General features: G+C 37.9%; 1 protein-coding gene across 1 annotated transcript; it reads right to left on the reverse strand.

Moving 5' to 3' along the window:
- Positions 1-370: 370 nt before the first annotated feature.
- Positions 371-22,269, reverse strand: LOC140609368 (thymosin beta-4-like). The gene is made up of 2 exons (XM_072784726.1): positions 22,212-22,269; positions 371-564 (listed from the first exon to the last, which is right to left on the reverse strand). The coding sequence occupies exons 1-2, from the start codon at positions 22,267-22,269 to the stop codon at positions 371-373; spliced, it is 252 nt and encodes an 83-aa protein (XP_072640827.1).
- Between the last annotated feature and the right edge of the window lie 370 nt (positions 22,270-22,639).

Genomic DNA, 22,639 nt, shown 5'->3' on the forward strand with positions numbered 1-22,639 from the left:
TAAGCATTTCAATAATTAAAATCATTTGAACAACAACAACAACAACAAAGGGTAGTCTGGTTGAATTGCACTTTACAGGCTGTAGGACACCTTGGACTAGCTTGGTTTCTACTTGAAATTCACTGCGGTGCCACCCAGTTGCTGCTTTACCCACATTCAAGGACCTTCCTACCCTGCCAGCCAGACCTGCCTGGAGGAGACAGGTCTTCCTTGTCCATGGTTTTTGATTCTTTGATATGAAAAGGATCAGCACTGTCATTAAAAATCTGACCCAATCTCTTTGCATCTGAACAAAGTTAAATGGCTAAAAGGAGTAAAATAAGAAGGCAATGCTTGTGGAAAGTTCATTGTCTATTGGTAACATGTGTCGCTAGGATTCCTGTGTTCGCTTTTCCAGTTCAACTGTTTCTTTGCAGAACAGTGGATTTGTCTCTTCCATCTCTGCCTTCAATTTTGGCTTATTGAATTTCTCAATCTCAGCCAGATTGGGTTTGTCAGATGTGGTTTCAGAGGAAGTAGAGAAGACAGTTAAGGTAAGCAGAGTCCAGAGTCCAGTTTGTGATTCTTATTTGACTTTTAAGCTCTTGCCATCCAGCTGGAAAATGGGAGAGAATAGATATAAGCAATCTTTGGCAGTTTAAGACGATGAGCTCTATTTACTGCCTTCCTTGCTATTAAGTACTGACTCTGTACATGGTCAGGCAGGTATATGTTGTTGTGTAATGATCACAGTTTGTTTTCTTTTTCTTAACACTTGCACATCTCTTCATCTTCACATTGATAGTTGGGATTTTAGCCCAAATGACCCTCTTCAGTCACAAAGTCCAGAACATGTGCTCTTGTTCTCATCCTGGAGCATGACTAATAGAGACACAGTTAGTAGGTCTTCCGAATACGGCCCAGTGTCAGTGGTCCCTTCCATTTGTTCCTGGTTGGATGAGCAGAAGACAGAGAGGAAGGTGGCATTGAATTCTAACCTCCTGGGCTTTGGTGATTAAAAAGCAACCCTCAAAAAGCAGGCCTTATGTTGTACATGTTAAAGTTATATAGTGCTAAGTATATATCTCAATAAAACTGAAAGGGAAAAAAACCAAACCAAACAAACAAAAACAACATTCTTTGCCAAAGCTTTGCAAAGTTAGTAACTGTAAAAAAACAAAATAAACCTGCGAATCATCTTTCCTATGAAAGAAAAAAATCCTCAAGGGCAATGAGAATCTTACATGACAAATGAAGATATTTTTATTTCCTTTTTAAAAAAAGATTATTTATTTATTTATTTATTTATTTATTTATTTATTTATTTATTTATTTATGAGAGACAGATAGCAAGCGAGAGAGGGAGCATGAGTAGGGGCAGGGGGCAGGGGAAGAGGGAGATCACCTGAGTTAAAGGCAGTTGCTTAACCGAAGATTTTGTACCTTTTCTAGAACAATGTATTGACAGAACACAGAAGACCAGATGATGGTTACAGAGCAGCATCCATGCTATCAATTTTCTCATACACAGTTAAGCTAAGGATGACAGAAGAAGGTGAAGATGGCAGAGAAGGGCGGATGGCGGGGGAGGGGTAGCTGAGAGACCAGAAAGCCAACAGTTTAACATACTAAATGGCAAGCAAATGCTTGTGTTTGACTACAGCAGCTTCAAAGAGTTATTAATGTGCTATCTGACTTGCCACCAAGGACAAAAATTTCCAGGTATGTAGGCTACTACTACAAACTCCTTGATAGAACAAGGAGTCTGGGTAGTATCAGCAGGCAATAAAGACAAAAGAAAAGCTTACAGACTGGGACAATGAGAGAAGATGGCGGGGGGCGGGGGTGCAGTACTGTGGGGGGGATGTTAATAGTGAAGTTCATGTGTAGTATAGGGAATTGATAAAGAGCTCCTGGAGCATCTTGCCTGGAGAGCTCTCTGGAGCTCCAGGAGCAACAGGTAGGGGCTGAGTCTGGGGGCAGAGGGGATGGTCCTGGGGACTGCTGCTTGCAATTGGCATGATTATACAGGTATGACTGATAAACAGATATTAAAAGTTAGTATTGAAAAACAAATGTTGCAGAAAATATTTTCTCATTATATTCCTTTAAGTCCCCCTGACACCTATTTTTTGGTTGTTTTGTTTTGTTAGTGGTAGTTTTGGTATAAAGGCACAGTGGGTGTTTCAGCTTTCTACGTTATTTATATATATGGGCTCGGAAAGATAGTGTACATCTGAGTATGCATAAGAAGAGCAAGGCTGTCACTTTTTTGTTATGATGATACAAAAATGACCAGGACAATGCCACTCTGCCTACAGACAGACAGGAGAAACTAGCCACAACCCTGAGGGCCACCATATCTGGAGGCCTCTGAGTGGGAGTGCAGACAGCTCAGCGTGGGCCAGCATGGCGGGCAGCTGGAACTGGATGCAGATGAGTTAAGTTATTCCTCCCATGGTGCCAGAGGGGGCTGGTGACAACTGCTGGCACCCCTCCCCAACCTCCCCCGGCACAGATGCAGTGCTAGGAAGCAGCTGTTTTCTGATGGGGGAGGCAGAGAGCCCTGAATTGATTGAGAAAACCTGGAATTGGTTAGATAACTTCTGAATCAGGTGGAGTGAGGCCTTGACACAGATTAAGTTGAATTAAAGAACATTGCGTTCCTTATACCACTCACGGAAAGATTCATACATACCCATGATGCTGGTTGGTCAGGGAGGCCAGGAGTGTGGCTCCAGAGCACTGCCTATGACCATACACTGCACTGCTATCCAAGAGAGGACAGGAGGCTGATGTGCTTAAAGAATCATGAAAATATGTGGCAGAAGGAGCTAAGTACCCGAAGGCAGAGGGAGAAGTATTTTGGAAATTTCAAGAAAGGTACTGTGGATTACTTAGGGCTGTGGGAATGGGAAAGTTTACCTAGAATGATGCTGGTTGAGCTTGGCCTTAAAGAAAGGGTGCAATTTAATCCTATTCTAGTTTTTTATTTTTATTTATTTTTATTTTTTTTCTTTTTCCTATTCTAGTTTTATTTATTTTACACACACACACATATCTAAAATGTATATGTAAATGTATGTATATATATGTATATGTATGTAAATATAAATATATATGTATATAAATTTAAATATATATATATGTATATATATATAAAATGACATAAGATGGAAGCCCAGTTGACGCGTGCATTTTAATATTAGGATTAAAAGGAGAAAAATTTAAATTTAGGTAGAAGAATTCTTGGTCGTGTTATTAGATAATACGTGTTTCTTTCAAAGAAATTACTAAGATTACTCTTACCAGAAATAATTAAAATTGGAAAATTGTAAATGTTTGTAGCCTACATACCCCGGAAGCTTTTGTTCTTGGTGGCAAATCAGACGGCACATTAATAATTCTTTGAAGCTTATGTAGTCAAAACAACAAACTAGAAGTTTGTTTTGGCCTCAGAGTTCTTAAAATTCATGTTCTGTGTTCCTGTTTGTATCTGTTGTAAAATTTGTGTGCATCAGGAAACTGAATTTTTGAGACAAGAAATTACTATTTCCTTTTATTTTGGGTAGGAGAATGGCTTTTATTTCACTGTTGAGACAAGAAAAGATAAAAATGCTCCATCTACATTCCATTTGGTACACTATCTTCTAATTCACAAAAGAGACAAAGGAGAAAGTTAATGGAGGCTGGAGAGTATGGGAGTTTTCTGTACTTTTTCTGGGCTGCTTCTGCTTGAAGTCTGGGTAATTTTAACTAATCTAGCAAAATTATAGGCTGATAAAGGCTTTTTATTGTTAGCTCTCGATCTTAGCCTCTTGTCTTATGTAGTATATCTAAATTGATGACTTCTCTGAGGGTGAAAAGCAGCTGGGCCTATCTGTAGCTAAAATTACCAAATTAAGAAGTGGCAATACTAACCAAACTAAGTGGCATTACTAACCAAACTAATATGTCCTTATCTTTCTGGACTTATTGGTTATTTGGATAACTAATTTAAGTTTTGAAGATCTACTCAACAGATTTGGGTAGGTAGATGCAGCTACCTACATACTTTGCATGGTTAGTGATTTCTCTTTCAGTGTTTCTTTTCACTCAAGGGATTATTTTAAGAACCTATAATGTGCCAGGCACTAGGGCTATTGCCAGTAGGCACATGGACATTGCCATTACCTTGATGGGCCTTATATTTTAGTGAGGAAACAATATAAACACAGATAGATAAAGAAAAAAATATTTATAGATTATGATAAGGATTTTTTTTCCTTTGGAAATAAAAAGTGTTGGGATGATTTAGTGCTTAAGGAAAGTTTCCTTGAGGGTATTTTGGCTGGCCCGTGAAAGATTAAAAGGAAACTGTATGGAGAATGTTCTAGAAGGAATGGTAGCAGGTGCAAAGGCCCTGTGGTCAGTGAGTTGCTAGTTCACAGTAAGCAGGGGAGAAGTGATACAAGATGTGGCTTGAACAGTTAACAGAGGCTAGATTATTTGGAGTCTGAGGCCATGACATGGACTTGGGCCATGATTTAGGCATTATGAGTAACATGGAAGGACCACTGTAGCACACATGTTAGTGCTCTCCCTCTACTCCAAAGGCTTCCTATCCTGTGGTATCCTTTCCCCACTAAGCCCTAACTGTTGTCAGGTTACTGGAGCAACTTCTTTGCCCTTATGCACAGAGAGCCGGAAGGAAGGGCTTCAGAATGTCCACCTTGTCCATCTCCCAGCCCCTGACCAATGACTGTCAAGGGCCGCTAGGCTCAGCTCCTTGCTTTGGGTCTGATTAGGACTCCTCTGAGTTGAGGTATGACACTTACTCCAGAGGCCCTTAGTGGGATCAGGAAGAAATTATACTCTCCAGGACTACCTGAGGCCTCTTGACTCCCTCCTCTTCCTTGCCTGTGTCCCCACTCTCTTATAGGCTCCTCCTGGGAATACTTCCCTAACATGCCTCTTGTAGTAAATCTTGGTGTGTGAGTCTGCCCCTGAGGAATTCAGCCTTAGACACTCTGCTGTTATTTAGTGGTTGGATTATGCAAAGTTGGTTTAAATCCCACTTACCAGCTGTGCGTCCTTACATAAATTTCTCAACTTCCTGTACCTCACTTTCTTCCATACAAAATTATTCATTGAATATTTACTGAATGTCTACTACATTACAGACACTCTTCTAACACTAGGAATTCAAGGGAACAAAACACAAAAACCCTGATCTTGTGGAGCTTATATTCCAGAGTGAAGGGGATAAAACAATAAATAAAACCCAATAAAGAAAGAAGCCCACAAACAAAAAATATAATATCTAAATGTTAGAACTGTTAGGGGAAAAAATAAAATAGAATTAAGGGTACAGGGAATACTGTGGGGATGGAAATGGATATTGCAATTTCAAAAGCATGGTCTCTTTGGGAAGATGCCATTGGAGCCTATGAAGTAGAGCAAGGAGAGTTGCCTGCAGTGTTGGAAGATGGGCAAAAAAGACCCAGATGGTTGGCATGGAGAAGGGAAGCAAAAAGTAGTAGGAAGTGGAGTCAGAGAGAGAAGGGAGGGCCAGATCCTGGAGGATCTCAAAGGCCATTATAAACGTTTTGCCTTTTACTAGCCAAGAGAGTAGGTGCTACTAAGGATTTTGAACAGAGCAGTAGCATAATCTGACTTTGGGTATTAAAAAGTCACTGTGGTTGCTGTGTTGTGAATATATTGGGATGGTGTGGGGCAAAGGTTCATAGGCATTAAAAGTATGATCTGCATTAAAGGGCCAAGAAGATTAAGTGAGCTATCATATGCAAAGGTCTAAATAATCTTAGCTGTTATTATTCCATAATGCTACCTTCAATAGGAAATAGAGTGGTTTCGTTGGAAGCTCTGCCTAAGGTTACTGCAGTGTAGATGTGAATGTTTACTATGTTTACTCGCTGTTTTCCAGAAAAAAAAAAATTTGCTAACTAACTTGGGACCTGGCAAAGAGAAGGGGATCTCTCCTGATTCTTGGCTCAAGACTACATTCAAGAGAGTGATTTAGTTTACCTAATCTTTACAATAGATATTTGTTCTACTTTGAGATCACCAGGAAGAAAAAGTAACTCAAAGTTCAGGTTAAAAAGGAAAGGGGAGCTGTACTGCAGGCAAATTCTGCTTATTTTACCATTTCCTAGGGCAAGTTTAGTTTGAATAATTCAATAATTAAGTTCAATCATACTTGGAACAAGGAAAAATGACCTTGAACAAGGGAGGACAGAGGGTCCTTCACCTTTTAGTTTCTGTATTTCCTGTAGTGTTTTAACAGGTTGAGGACTCATTTTCCTTCTAAAACTTAGGCGTGTGTTGGATGAAGTGTTTCTGTGCTATAACATTTTAGTAACTGATTAAGACACTTCCTCACCTTCAAAGAACAGCGGCTGTCAATATCTGGCCAGCCATCAAAATGTGGAGTACAAACAAAAATGCTACAGGGGCATCTGGGTAGCTGAGTCTGTTAAGTGTTTGCCTTTGGCTTGGGTCATGATCCCAGGATCCTGGGATTGAGCCCCACACCAGACTTCCTGCTCAGTGGAGAGTCAGCTTCTCCTTCTTCCTTTCCCCATTGTTCACGTTCGTGCTCTCTCTTGTTCTCTCTCACTCATTCTATCTCAAATAAACAAAATTATTTAAAAATACTACAGGAATTCAAAGATTATGGAGGAACCATTGTTAACCTGACCAGGCCTGAGACCTTGGGTCCACGGGGAGAAGTGTTTGAGTTAGATCTTTTGTTTTGTTTTGTTTTGTTTTGTTTTGTTTTGAGTTAGATCTTGAAGGAAGAGGTGGCATTGAATGTGTAGAGAGGGAGCTTCAAATGCTGGGAGGAACATGGGAAAAGATGGAGACGTCGAGATAGGGGAAACCTATGTAAGGGATGACTAAGCACCATGTTAGGGCTATGAAAAGTATGGTTGGATAGATGACTGGAAACCAATTAAAGCTAGAAGCGAGAGTGTTTATACAAATAGCACGTTTGTCTTCACTCCTAGAATTTCTGATTACACAAACATCAATGAGGACTATCTAGCCTGAGGTTTTAAGCTTCCTTAGTAGACAGACATGATCTAGAGGTTAAGTTCATTGAATTTATGGCAATAAACTCTCAGTAACACTAAAAGAAGTATACGAGATTTAAAATCAGTTCAAGAGGGAGCGTGACTGGGAAGCAGTAGGTGAAGGGTGTCATGACAACCTGAATGTTTGTAAAGAATGTTCTTGTTTTTGCTTATTTCTGATTTTTAAGAGACTTCCTAAGGTTTTCACCTATTTTGAAATCTAACATTTAGAATGTAAAATCCTTACGGAGAACAAAGTTCGGTAATTCTTTGTCACCATTGACATTTGTGTGAATGATTTGCCTGAGACTGAATAGGAGATGAATCTCCTTTATATATCTTTCAGTTTAAGAAATTTTGTTTTCTAAAATTCTATTCCTTTTTTCCCCTTTTCTACTAAAGAATGGTTTCTGAAATATTTATGAGCGAGGCAAGTTATAATTAATGGCAGTACACTCTATTACATCAATTTATCACATTCCTAGTGGCACAGAGTCCAATTAACATCCCTGAGGGGTTCATCAAGTGTCTGCTATATTCAACTATTTAATGACAGGACCAAAATATATTATTTCTCCATAATCTCTCTTGGAGCAAAAGCAAAACCCTATTATGTGATGAAAAATATATACCCTGTCGACTGTGTTTGCTTTACTCAGTACAGCATTTCCAGGACTTGGCCTGTAGAGGGCTTTCCCATAAATACTTGCTGAATGAATAGAAGGATACATGGATTAACGGATGAGTGAATCAAAGGACGGATAAATGGATTCCTTGAGAATTGGCTCTCTCCTCACCTCTAGATAGATTGTTTATTTAGAACATCAAATTGTATTCACTGCCTTTCAAATACAGAGCTTTCCTAAGATCTTTTTTATGTCTCCTATTTCCAAGTTTTCTGGAATGCTAGACCTCTCTGGACAGAGTAGTCTACTTTCAGTCCTCCTTGATGCACTTAGCAGCCAACTAGGAAGGCATACCTCCTTTTCAGCTTTTCTGAAGTTCCTTCATCACAGGTATGGGTAATATTTTAAAAGTTTGTAGACTTTTTCAGGGAGAGTTCAGCCAGTTCAAAATAATTATTAATATAACAGACATGTTGCTGAAACATAGGCATTCTTGCTCCTAGAAATATTTTATTTTTTATAAAGATTTTATTTATTTTTTCATAAGAGAGAGAGAGAGAGAGAGAGAGAGAGGCAGAGAGAGAAGCAGGCTCCTCTCAGGGAACCTGATATGGGATTTGGTCTCGGGACTCCAGGATCATGCCCTGGGCCGAAGGGAGGCACCCAACTGCTGAGCCACCCAGGTGTCCCTCCTAGAAATATTTTAAATGCTTAAAGATACTCTAGGATCTTTCTTTCCTCCTCGTCCTTCTCTCCTCCCCCCACCCCATCGCTCCCTTCTTCTTTGTACAATTAACTACCTATATCTCGTCATAGGGTCTGGTAGCTTTAATTTTAGAACTTGCATATTTCCTCCAAAGACAGATGTCTGGATGGAAATAAGCATATTTCTTGGTAATGGAATTTTTTCAAAAGTAATCCCTTCTATATGGTAACATGATATCATATGCCATGCTATTGGAATCTTGGGATTTTATTTTCTAGAATTAAGTGACCAGCTCTGTGGGAGTAATTTCTTATCACATCACTTTATACAACCAGGAAAACCATGACTCAGTAGCCTCCTGGATATAGTCCTGCTACACAACATGAGTGGTGAGGAATAATCTGACACTTTTTATAGCACTTGTTTTTCTACTTTGTCATTTTCAATAGTTTCTTAGAAGTAAAAAATTTCAGAATATTATCCATCTTCACTCTCTTCTTTTCTCTGGAATCTTTTGTAAAGAACCTTACCTCCTTCTCATTCTCTTCTTCCCTGTCTCCCTTACCGATATCAACCCAACACTGAAGAGCCTGTCTCCTAGATGGAGAAGAGAAGCTTCACTCTTTGTGGAGGAAAGACAGAGGCAGGGAAGTCTAAATATCAGTTCTACCTACTGCCTAATTCCATAATGGGTTTCATGCAAAGCCAGAATAGGAAGCATCCTATACAGTGTGACTTGAGGTACTCTGAAAAACCTGCTTGCTCCATCAGGCTTTATTCATAGAGATGATACAATTCAATGAATCATTGCTGGATTTTTGAGGAGTATAAAATTTGTTGTAGCTGCCCTCCCATATCTTATAAGCTGAGAGTGGAGATTGACATGCTCATAAATTTTATAAAATAAGATTGAAAAATGTTGCATTCAAGTGAGATAATAAAAGTAATAAATGGAGAAACATCACCCAGAGGAATCTGAGAAGACTATATAGAAATTAAGGTATCTCCTTTAGGGATGCAGCTATCCTAGAGAAGCAATTTACCAGAGAATTATTTGTCACTAATAATTGATCTCTCATTAATGTATTAGTTCACCCACTGTTCTAGGAGAGCAGAGAGCAAGGCCCAAAGGGAGCAGTTTGGTTCTAAAGACAGAAAGGGAGGGTACACCTGGGTAGTTCAGTTGATTAAGCGTCTGACTCTTGATTTTGGCTCAGGTCATAATCTCAGGGTCCTGGGATTGAGCCCTATGTGGGGCTCCTCGCTCAGGGGAGTCTGCTTGTCTCCCCCTCCCTCTGCCCCTCCCCCTGGCTACTGCCCTGGTGCTCTCTCTCCCCCAAATAAATAAATACAAAAAAAAAACAACAACAAATAAATAAATACAATCTTAAAAAAAAAAAAAGATAGAAAGGGAAGAGAAGAGTATTGTTGGAGGAACTGACGAGGGAGCAAGTGTTGCTGGAGGAAATGATGAGGGAGCAAGTCAGGATCCAGGGTGGCACTGGGGAGGAAGGACCTGAGTAGGTCATAGGTATCGTGGGAGATGAAGTTAGGAGAAGGGGAGGCTGGAGATGGAAGAGAGTGGTTAGAAGCAAGATGTGAAAAGAACTCTTGGCACATCCTGGTTCCGCTGAGGTCATGGTTTCCATGCAAGCAGTATGATTAGGAGTGGTAAGTAGCTATGTATAGAGCTGCTCCCCCAGAACAGAAAATAAATGTACCTCTTACTTCTGTAAGTGCTCCCCTGCTTCTCTAGGCTGCTCCCTCATACCTCCTACAGGAAGTCGACCACCATAAGCAGTAATGGAGGTGTTTATAGGCATTCAAGCGTCATTTCTCAAGTCACATGATGCTCTCAGTGACTTGGGAGTTCTGTTTTAGTGTCTTGATAATCCTTTGAGTTTTAAATTAATTAATGATATTAGAATGGATATGAAAACATTTTCCTATAGCTAATGCACTATCTTTTTTTTTTTTTGCACTACCTGTTTTTTAATGTAAAATCTATAAAATTCAAGTGCGTCCAGCAAATTTACCATGCCATAGAGGAAACTGCTATTGCTCCTGTAGAGACAGCATACCAAGTGGGTTGAACTTTTGGTCTGATTTAGTAATTTACTTTATGAAGCCTTACAATAAAATATGCATTTTCCCATTTTTGTGTTTTTGGTTTCTCTTTTTCTAGTGTGCATATATTTACTCATAAACACACCTAAACATTTGAGTCCTTCTGTTATTTCTTGTAGAGTGTGAATTTTCCCTAATACTTGAGTCACCAACTGCAAAGATGTGTTGAACCTTATAGTTATTACCTATGTCTAAAAACCTTGACTTGGGGCCTGTTTCTATTAATATGGATTTGAAGAAAGCATGAACATGTGGATAATATCTTGAAATGTAATACACTGCGCCCTGAGAAATAATTTAAACCTAAATTTAGACCAACATTTGCAAATCTGAGAAGTGTGGAGGAGAGGGAATCACTGTGGGAAAGAGAGAGAACCTTTTTTTCTTGTTCAAAAGTATGTGGGTTGATGTATTTTTATATCTTTTTTTTTTTTTTTTTTTTTTTTTTTAGTCTGTGACAGTGTAGGCTTGATAAATTGGTGAAATTTAATGAAAGAAGTAACACACATATTCCTATGTGTTAGTGAAAATTATGGACAGAAGGCCCATTTTGTGAAGTTAAAGGCCTAAATAAATGTAGATTCATCACGGTAAGATCTAGATACCATATAAGAACACACATTCCCTGCTTAATTTAACTACTGGGAATAATCATTACTGCTAATATTTCATGTGTATCTCTACATATGTGCAAGACATAGTGTTATGTGCTGTATAGAATACATTTGCCTTTCTTTCTGCACACCTGTGCTCTTCTTTTATTTGGTGAATTCTGACTCCAATGAGGCTCCACCTCCCACTATAGAAATAGAAATCTTTCCCCCTTCTTCCATTTCACTAGAGTGCAGGGATTTGACCATTTGATTTAGGCTTTCCCAGTCAGAAGCTGTTAATGAAAGGAAAAGGTACCAAATAAAATCCATTCTGCTTGCATTGCAGTTGATATTACTGCATCTGCAATATCCCAAGGAAGTGCTGGCAGGGCTTTCAGTGGTGACACCTGGTGCCCAGCGTGGCAGTGGCTTTGCTGTTCCTGCTTGATGGGGGCAGACTGTGAAGTGACTTCACATTCCAGGGGCAGCATGATGTGGTGATTAAGTGTTAGACTTTGGAACTAGACGATCACTTGAGATTGGATTGAATCCTAGATTAACACTTACCAGCCATGTTGATCTTTGGCCAATTACTTAACTGTTCTTTGCTCCAGTTGCATCCTCTGTAAGTTGGAAGTAATAAGAGTTGCTACTACTTTGTGTTAAGGAGATTGACTCAGTTAATATTTGTAACATGCTTAGAATGGTGTCTGAATCCTAGTAAACTCTAGTAATAGGGGAACATTTTTCTAGGAAGTAAATTCTAAAGAATCAGTGAGAGAAAATAAGATTGATTTGTGTTCATGCCCCTGAGACTAGCTTAATTTCTATGCTGGTTATCTCTATAGTTCTTAAACTTTGTGCCAAGCACAAGCAGGGGTGTAACAAGATATTTTAAAATTTTGAGGGAAACACAGTGATATTTGACATCTATTAGACATCATGACAACTACTAACTCAGAGTAGCTCAAAGTTTCGTTAGTTTGTTCTATGTTTTTTTTGAGAATGTAATATCTTTGCCAAGCCGAATATTTGGTAGTGCCTATGATAGAAAGCAAGTACCATGTGAAAAATCAATGTGCAAGAGGAAGGGATACCGGCATTTTGTAACTTGATTCCAAGATTTGAGAAGTTGTGCAATGCCCTATATGAATAGATCCCATTAATAAATGCAATGGCTTGTTTATTCAAGAATAAAAGAAAATATTTTTCCTTCAACAAAGTATACTTTTTAAAAAATTTCAGACAGCCACTTATTTTTTAGGACCTAAATATTTATTAAATTGTTTAAGCTTAACTACTTAACCCACAGAACTGTTAGGTGTTTCTTTTGGTCTAAAGACATTGTAAAAATTACTATGCCAACCAGGATGCTGTACACCAAGAAAGTCCAGGAACCTGGAGCAGAGTCACATTTTCAGCACCAAGCATTACTCTCAGTCCGACACAGTGGTTGATGGAGTATGGAGAATGTTAAGGGTCGAGTGGAAATTATTAGAGTTCCCCTTTCCTACAGAAATAGAAGCCTAAAAGAATAGCACATCTCTAAGGAGCACCACTCAGAATATTGTCATTTATCTCTCTTGTCTGGCCAGTACAGGAGGCTGATAGGTCATAAAGAATTATAGTTTGGGTTTGGAGAGAATTTGTGTTTGCTTCTGTCGATTTCTTTGGACATTATTACTTCAAGATTATATTAAATCAGATTTCCAACTATAAGTTTTGTAGGAAAGGAGCGCAAATTTAGGAAAAGATCCATGAGGGCATGGCTTGAGGTTACAATTCTAGTGCCACTGTTGAGACAGTATTGATGCATTGGACTGGTTGTTGTCAGTTTGGCACCTATATCTCCAGTCCCTTCTAACTCCTGAATTGAAGTTTATTGATGAGAATAATGTGGGAAAATTTTGAATGAGGGGATGAGGTGGACAATTATTACTTGAAGGTTGTGAGGTGATGAGAGGCTACAACTTGGTCAGCACACTTGGTTTCCATCGATACCACAGCTGACTCAGAGCTCTGCACAAATCACAGTTTGGGGGAAGGAGTGCCACAGATATCATCTCAAACTCCAACACCTCAGTGGTTGTGGACTTCACAGATCTCTCCATAATTCTTGCCCAGTAAGTCCTTCTGGTCCTAGGCCCCAAGGCTCCTTAGGCTCCTGGCAACCTCATCTTAATTAGGGAAAGTAGGGAGGAAAGGACAGAGAATGGATGTAACCAAGCATCTTCCAAGTACCTTGAAGTACTCCCAAGCGCAGTGCTAAATGTCAACAGATGACTGGGAAGCTTCATTCAGGCAGGACTCAGATCCATCAGGGGGAGTTTAGTGTCCTCTTGTGGGGTGAAGACTGCAACCAGCTGTGTTGCTGGCTCAGGAACAAAAATATGCAATGTACATTGTAGAAGAAAAATCATAAATATCACCTATAGTTTTGTGACTTGAAGAAAAATGGACTGATACGAAAAATATCTGCATTTATGTATACACACTTTCTTCTTTCTTCTTTTAACCCTTTCCTTGTGCCCTGTAAATTTCTATAGTTATGCTAATGGAAATTTCTATAATCAATAGGTTACATCTTATTTAATATGGAACTATAAAGTAAAGGAGAAATAAACTTATCCCAGAGATCCTGACTTAGAGCTGGATACAATAATGGATGTATTTGCTTGAAAGTTTATAGATAAACTTTATAGATAAAGGAGGAGGAGTATATGAGAAAGTTGAAATGCCAAAGGAATAGACTGTGATGGATATTTTCCATTCTTTTTGCCTTCTCTCTCTCTCTCTTTTTTTTTTTTTTTTTACAACCTTTTAAAGTTTAGGAGCATTGCAACCCAATGAGTGGGCCTCTCATTAGAGAAACCAGAAACTCATTTCTCTGACTTCATGTAGCTAAGTACAGGTATGTGACTCAAGTCCTGCCAGTGGGATACATTCCTACAGTCTTTGAAGGTAACTGTGCTAGAAGAAGAGAGCCTACAAAATATATTCTGGTTTGGATGATAGAAGATACACCCAGTTTCTCAGAAGTAGCAGTGACAGAGGTTCTAATGACAGCATCCTGAGCCCAGCGATTTTGAGGTTGGTGGTGCAAACCATGGTGTCCCTGTCCAGTGGGGATGGCGGTGCTGTCTCTAGCTGCTCTACAGCCTGATGGAAAGCCCTGGCTCTGGCTAAATAGCCTCAGTTTTGTTCTGACTCTCTTATAGTTCGTGTAGTTACTTAAAAACATTTAACAATTTTTTTTCTGCTTAAATTAGCTAGAGTTGACTTCTGTTTTTGTTTTTGTTTTGTTTTCTTACAACTAAGAAGCTTATAATGCAATTACTTTTCATGCATTGTCTTTGTTTTACAGGTGAGAAGACAGAAATTAAATAACTTGCTCCATATCACAATGCTTGTTAATAAGACTAAGGATATGAACTTATATTTAGTTTCTGTAACTTATGTTTATTAATTTTTACTTATAATCGATTATATAAATACAATTTTTCAGTTATATATAGTGATGATATCAATGTCTTGGTTTTTCTGGTTATTTTTACTTATTCTACTTCTGTCTAGTTATGAGTCATGAAAGATAATGAATTTTTTTCCATTATATTTAATGTCCTTTGTTCTCTAGGGCTTGAAATGTACTTAAAACTCTCAGTAGTATCCTTGTAAAAATATTTAATTGAGCAATATCATTGTGCCTTCACTTTTTTTCAAACCAGGATTCCATTTTACCTATGTTTTACTTGCATCTTTTTTTTTTAATTTATTTATTCATGAAAGACAGAGAGAGAGAGAGAGAGAGAGAGAGAGGCAGAGGCACAGGCAGAGGGAGAAGCAGGCTCCATGCTGGAGCCTGACACAGGACTCCATCCCGGGACCCCAGGATCGCACCCTGGCCAAAGGCAGGCACCAAACCGCTGAGCCACCCAGGGATCCCTGCATCTTTTTTTTTCTTAGATGAAATCACAATGTAACTGTGAAGTTGAGCTGCCTTTGTATAGCAGGAGGCAATAGAGAAGCATTAAAAATAATGTAAAATCAAATGGAAAGACAAAACAAGCCCACAAATGTGCTCGTACGAAATCAGAAGCTGGCAACTTCATTCACAATCAGTTGGTTAGGGTATAGAAATGTTTTCAAAATTTAAAATTCTTGGGGTGTCTGGGTGGCTCAGTTGGTTAAGCATCTCCCTTTGGCTCAGGTCATGATCTCAGAGTCCTGGGATCTAGCTCCACATCAGACTCTCTGGGAGTCTTCTTCTCTCTTTCTCTAATCATGCTTTCTTTGTCTCTCTCAAATAAATAAATAAAATCTTTAAAAAAAATAAAATTCTACTTTGTGGTTTCAGTAGTGATGGTAGTCATTTAAAGAGGCATAATGATAGTACTGAATATATCCTCAGAAGGGAAGATAACTTTTAATCAGTAAAATTGCTTCTGTATTACTTGATTAATATTTCTATTCACATATCCAATGTTGTCATGAATATTTCACACACAGATATACAATGTGACATATTGTGCAGAGATACATTTCTGATGAGAGTTTAAGAGACTTAGAATGTTCTTTTTAAAGGCTAATATAGCAGAATTATAATTATTTACTTGAACAACCTTTCTTAGGTCAAGCTATCAAATATTCAAGTGGTATGGAAAAAAGATTGTGTTATGTATAAAAGACCTCTTCCCAACACATTCTATCACTGCTGTTTGTCTTATGTTAAAGTAGTGTTTGAGGATCAAACTATGAAAATAATTTAAACTATGATCATATTTACCATTCAAATGCACTTTTAAAATTCATGAGATGACTACAAAGACCAGATATGCTTTAGATTCGTCATTCTTTTAGCATCTTCCGTACATGAGGCACTAAGTCACCATCACTTAGTAAATCAGGCAGCATGCAAATGATTCACTGCAGCACAAATGGCAGGAATCTGGACCCTAGTTAAGCAAGAGGGCTAACAACTTCCTCTAGTTGTACTCTCACATGGACATGGCCGCTCTCAGCCAAAGTCCATGAAATGGGTTTAGCTTTTATTTCTGACAGATATTGGGTTGAAGAAATTTAGCAATGTGTTATGATCCATCCTAAGGCAGGCACCGATGACATGTTTTTTCATGTTTTGATAGGATTTGCACTGACCCGAATGTGAGCCACCAGCTGATGTATCCTTTGGTCCCATGAACCAGCACAGCCGTTGGTATATTCTTTTCTAGAAGCTGAGTGAAAGGAATGCTTTTCTCCTCTCAGAGTTTCAGTGTCTACCCCCAGGTAGATGCCTACTAGGCTTATATTTTTACCTTTGGTCTCTCTCCAGAGTTTCTTATACATACTTCCAACAGGTAGAGCAGAAATCTCTTTGTTGAGCCATGTCTTCCTTCTTCAGGAAGTGCACTAGTAGTCAGAGGAGCGGAATTTCAATGTCTGCCCAGAGGGTAGGTGGCAATGGGAGGAGAGATTTACCCCTTTGCCTTTTAACTATTAACTTTCTCTCTTCTTTAGCACTATTCAGGTACTCGGTGAGCAGTATGTGTTAGAACAGATTGAATGGTTTGGTGACAAATATGGGACAAAGGCATTCCCTTATTATGAACAAACTTGTGAATTAGAGATGTCGCCTCCATGGCTATGGTTTAAAGGCCTGCAATCCTCCACTGTGAGGTGGAATGTGACAGAGGATGAGAAGTTTCAAAAAGCTTGAAGGAGGAGTCCAAGTGCTGTTGCACAATGATGAGTGACTATTCCCAAGTTGGGCACATCAGCTCTTTATTCTGTTTTTTCCCCCTTTCCTTCTTGTTAGGTGCTGTACAATACTGTGTGTTTGCGTTGCCCACTGTATAAACATTTAATGGAATAGGATAACACTGCTGGGATGTGGAAAGCACAGTAGTCCTCACCACGGGGTGTTCCTCCCATAGGAAGGTTCTCAGTTGATCATAACGGATAAGGTCTCTCAGAGCAGAAGGGGCTTTGACTCTTAAATGCACAAGGAGGGGACCACTCATCAAATATTCTCAAGATTTTTCAGCTACTGTGACCAAAATGAGCATAAGTTATGCCTTTATTGAATAATATGAATTTAAGTGTGGTGTCTCTTATAAAACGTATTTATTAATCATGAGAACATTTTATTACATGGCTATAGCGTGCTATGCTGTTTCTGTCCAGTGCCCATGTGTAGGTATTTGCAAATGGTTGTCTCTAGGAAACCACTGAAAGTTAATTCCAAAAAACCTAGCTGCCTTGGCTTCTGGCTTAATTTGCAGGAAATTTAGAGCATCAAACACATTTTAGAACAGCAGTCTTATATGTCAGAAGGTCTGAAAGTCAAAACACTAGTATAAATAGCTTTGTTATTCACATACTGCATATGGAAACTTTTAGGCATAATATATTCGGTAGCCAAAGAACTCTGTTTTCTCCCAATAATTTGAAACAAAAGAGTGAAGAACACAAAATGCACCTTGAGGGAAGAAAGAATGATACTTTGTTGCTACTGAATTCACAAATGTATTAGGAAAATTCGTTTTAATCTTTAGGTTTAATATGTCCTTTTTATCATTGGTGAAACTTTTCTGTTTCTACAGTAGAAAAATGACACCAATTTAGTTCTGTACTTTGCCAACCCCTGCCTGTCACATTTTTTCAAATGATCACAATTGTCCATCAATTGTGTTACAGCGGAATAGAAGATTGGGCTGTGGGTTGGGTCCTGTTAAGGATATATACAGATTTCCAAACAACATTAATAAGGATGATAACCTTTCTGTAGGATGATAACTTTTTTGTTTGCTTTGTTTCGTTGTTCTTTAACTTTTAGAACAATGTGAACAGTTTTCTAGTCACCAAGACTTTGAGAACATTCTTACTTTCAGAGCCTTTGTGATCTTGGAATGAGGCACTGTTCCTCCCACAGTTCAGTTTGTATTCTTTAAACCAAGCTAATTGTCTGAGGTCACAGGACTCTATTGATGGTTTTGCATGTACGAGTAGGTATTGTGAATCTGCCTGGAGAAATGGATCGAAATAGGCAGTTAATTCAAGGTTTGAAAAATTAATGTAATCTGCAATTTTAATGGTGCAAGGAAATTTAAAGGTCTCTTAGTTCAACACATTTATTTTGCAGATGAGAAAACAAAGGTCCAGAGAGGCCTTAGGTTTTGCCAAGGGTCACTTAGCCAGTTGATGGCAGAGCTGGTTTATCAGAAAAAAGGATTTTTACCTCATAATTCAAAGCTCTCTCTTTTAAATTATGAAATGTTAAGTCACAGTGAAAATCCCAGAGAATAATATGACAAAATACCCACCACCCAGTTTTGTCAAATCTTATCATTTTTGTTAGCTATACTTCCTTTTAAAAGATTTTTTGAAGAGACAACCAGATTCAGTAAAGCCCCTCGTAAAATTTTACTATAATATTTCTCATACTGACTTCTAAATTTGCTATTATGTGAAGATGCATGAATAGTATCTATCTATATATGGCTGTTTTACATGGGTGAGAACAGTATCTAAGTAGAATCATATTTTTTATATTCTTCTGAAGCTTGCTTTTTATTGCCTACCATTGTTTTTGAGATTTTTCTTAATGCTGAAGTGTATAGCTATGGTTTATTCATTTTTACTGCTTTCCATACTGTGAACATATTCTAATTTATTATAAATTAGAATATATAATTAATAAATAAATAAATTCTAATTAATATATAATTAATAAATAAATTCTAATTTATTCATTTTCCAGTTGTGAATATTTAGATTTTTAAAAAGGCATTAAAAGCAATGCTTTAATAATAGTCATTTTTTGTATATGTCTCCTTGTGCACAAATACATAGATTTCTTGACTATATATTTAGAAGTTATAATGCTTCAACATGACACAGTATTGTCAAATTACTCTCTACAGTGTTGTGCCTCAGCGTTATGCAATGCTAAGCTGATGGATAGGACATGGTTCATCACTGTGGTTTCATTTGTATTTCCCGTATTAACTGTAAAGTTGATCATCTTTATATATATGTATCAATTGGCTATTGCTGAAACATTGTTGGGCAATCAACCACCCTAAAACTTAGAGGCAATCATTTATTTTTGTGGGTCTGCAGGCCAGTGGAATGGCTCTGCTTCAGGACTCAGGTCTGTGGATCCATATCTCTTCCCTGTGTCTCTTAACCTCCTTGGGCCAGAGAGCTATCTAGTGATTGTCTTATTGCACCAAAGTCAGGAGCACAAGGGTGTAAACCCCATTAGTCAAGGACATTTCAAGTTTTGCTTGTGACATTCTGCTTATGTCCCATTGACCAAAGCAAGGCACTTAACTGAATCTTATATCCATAAAGTGGGGAATACTCTACCCCTTATGAAATTATGGCATAGGCATAAAACTACTACAGAGAAGGAAAGAATTGTCACCAACACATTTATTAGTCATTTGGTTTCATCTTCTTTGAATTTCTGGGATTGCTTGCATTTTACTTATTGTTTTGTAGATATTCTTTATATAAGGTGGATTCTGATTTTTATCAATTATTAGATGATGAAAATCTTTTACTATGTGGCTTATCTCTTCGCTTTTGATATTTTTCTGGTAAAGAAGTTTAAAATTTCACTTCAGTCTAAATACTTATCAATATTTCCCTTTATGGTTTGCATTCATTGTGCTTTGTTCTAGAAAATTATCTCTATTCTGAGGACATTAATGTATTCTCCAGTGTTTTCTTCTAAAATTGTTAAAGTTTAAATTTTACACCTAGGTCCATGATTTGCTTGGAACTTTAAAATTTTTTCTAATACATTTTCCTATAAATTATCTTACCTATTCAACATAAATATTCATATTATTTATGACTAATAAAATTTGGGTTCTTTTTTTCTAATTCTTGAATATTTTATTTCTTTTTCTTATGATACTGAACCAAAAAAATGTTGAATAGAAGTTGTGCAGCAGGTATCCTCTTCCCTCACTGATTTTAAAGGAAATATTTATTTTTATTTTTTAAGTTTTTATTTAAACTCCAGTTAGTTAACATACAGTGTAATATTAGTTTCAGGTGTATAAAATAATGATTCAGCACTTCTGTACAACACCTGGTGCTCATCGCAACAAATGCACTCCTTAATCCCCATTACTCATTTAACCCACCCCCCATCTCCTTCCCCTCTCATAACCATCAGTTTGTTCTTTATAGTTAAGAGACTGTTTCTTGGTCAGCTTCTCTCTCTTTTTCCCCTTTGCTCATTTGTTTTGTTTCTTAAATTCCACATATGAGTGAAATCAATGTGGTATTTGTTTTTCCCTGACTTACTTCACTTAGCATTATACTCTCTAGCTCCATCCATGTCATTGCAAATGGCAAGATTTCATTCCTTTTTATGGATGAATAATATTTCATTGTATATATGTACCATATCTTTATGCATTCATCTATCGATAGATACTTGGACAGCTTCCATAATTTGGCTATTGTAAATAATGCTGTTATAAAATAGAGGTGCATGTATTCCTTCAGATTAGAGTTTTTGTATTCCTTGGCTAACTACTTAGTATCTAGTTTCTGGCTCATAGGGTAGTTCTATTTTTAACTTTTTGAGGAATACTGGATACTGTTTTCCAGAGTGACTGTACCAGTTTGCATTCCAACCAACAGTGCACAACAATTCCTCTTTCTTCACATTCTTGTCAACACCAGTCATTTTTTGTGTTGATTTTAGCCATTCTGACAGGTGTGAGGTGATGTCTCATTGTAGTTTTGATTTGCATTCCCCAATGGCCAGTGATGATGAACATCTTTTCATGTGTCTGTTGGCCATCTGGATGTCTTCTTTGTAGAAAAGTCCATTCATGTCTTCTGTCCATTTTTTAATTGTATTATTTGTCTTTAGGGTGTTGAGTTTTATAAGTTCTTTATGGATTTTAGATACTATCCCTTTATCATATATGTCATTTGCAAATATCTTCCCCCATTCAGTAGGTTGCCTTTAAGTTTTGTTGATTGTTTCCCTCACTGTGCACTGTTTTCACTGACATTTATCAAGTTGACTTTCTACTCCAAGTAACCACAGGTAGGCTTGTTTCTTCCTGGCTATGGCTGTAAGGAACACAGGGGGATAATAGACTCTAATGCTATGACTGTGGTCAGACTGATTGAGAGCCTTCCATGATTATAAAATCCTTTTAATAGAAAGGACACCGTTACAAAAGGGAAATGTTGCGGGCACCTGGGTGGCTCAGTGGTTGAGCGTCTGCCTTTGACTTAGGTCATGATCCTGGGGTCCTGGGATCAAGTCCCATATCAGGCTCCCTGCAGGGAGCCTGCTTATCCCACTGCCGATGTCTCTGCCTCTCTCTCTCTCTCTTATGAATAAATAAATAAAATCTTAAAGAAAAGGGAAATGTTGAGAGCAAAAGAAATAAAACTAAGAAAGATGTTGAATATCTTAGTCTCCTTTCCTTCTTTACTCCTTAGATAGTTCAAATCTCAAACTGAAATCATCCTCCTCTCAATGAAACCACACATAACAGTTATAAATCTCATTATTGTCTTTATTCTCACCTAGTTCTTAGTTTTATACAAAATGTATTCTTATCCAGGATTTATTAGATGTATGTGTGATGTAACAGCCTAGTTAGAGTGCTATCTCCTTGAGGGAAGAGAGCATCTATTTTATTTCTTCTTTCTTTCAAAGTACTTGATACAAATAGTACCCAAATAGGGTACTCACCAGTCCTTGAATAATTACCTAGTGGCTTACTGATAAATTAACTGGTTGCATTACTGGTGACTGGAGTTATATATTTCAGTGCTAATATAGTGATGGAAAGAACTGGAGATGGGAAAAACAGTAATGGGGGTGGGAAAGAAGAGAGAAATGGGGAGAGAAAATGAATGAACGAATATAGATATATCCTGGAAAGTGCTTTCCTCTGTGAAATGAAGCTTACAAGACTGAATCTCTTCTCTAACAAAAATATAGTCAACATTTACTAGACATCTCACAGTTCCTTGACTTCCTCACCTCAATGATGTTTCCTTCCAGTCTTCTTTAGTTTCCCAAACTCACAGAAACATTCTGAAACTGGTCAATACCAACCTTTCTCTATTTCAACAATCTTTAACTCCAAGCATAACACTCTGTAGTCATCCTCCATCCTGCGGTACACTCACACCTGTGTTCCCACCTCACCTTTGTTAACTTCAGGGTGTCTTCTAGCCCTTTCATTCTTCAATCTCCTTCCAATCAATCACCTGCCCTTACCAATCGAGTCAGATCCAAGCCCAATATTCAATACTTAATCTACCAACCACTCACCACCTCAAAAAAACATTGCAGCTCCCTTACCTTACTCTCTTTCTATTATCTGATCTAATAGACCATAAACCTGGATCTATCCTTTTATTTACCTTCACAGCTCCCAAATCTAGGGAAGTGAATCAGCTGCTGGTAAAAATAATGCAGCAATGCAGATTCAAGTTGCAAAAAATTTGAATCTCTGAACCCCCTTCTTTTGTTTCTTCTGC

The sequence above is a fragment of the Canis lupus genome, chromosome 18, assembly GCF_048164855.1.
Source record: "Canis lupus baileyi chromosome 18, mCanLup2.hap1, whole genome shotgun sequence".
NCBI lineage: Eukaryota > Metazoa > Chordata > Mammalia > Carnivora > Canidae > Canis > Canis lupus.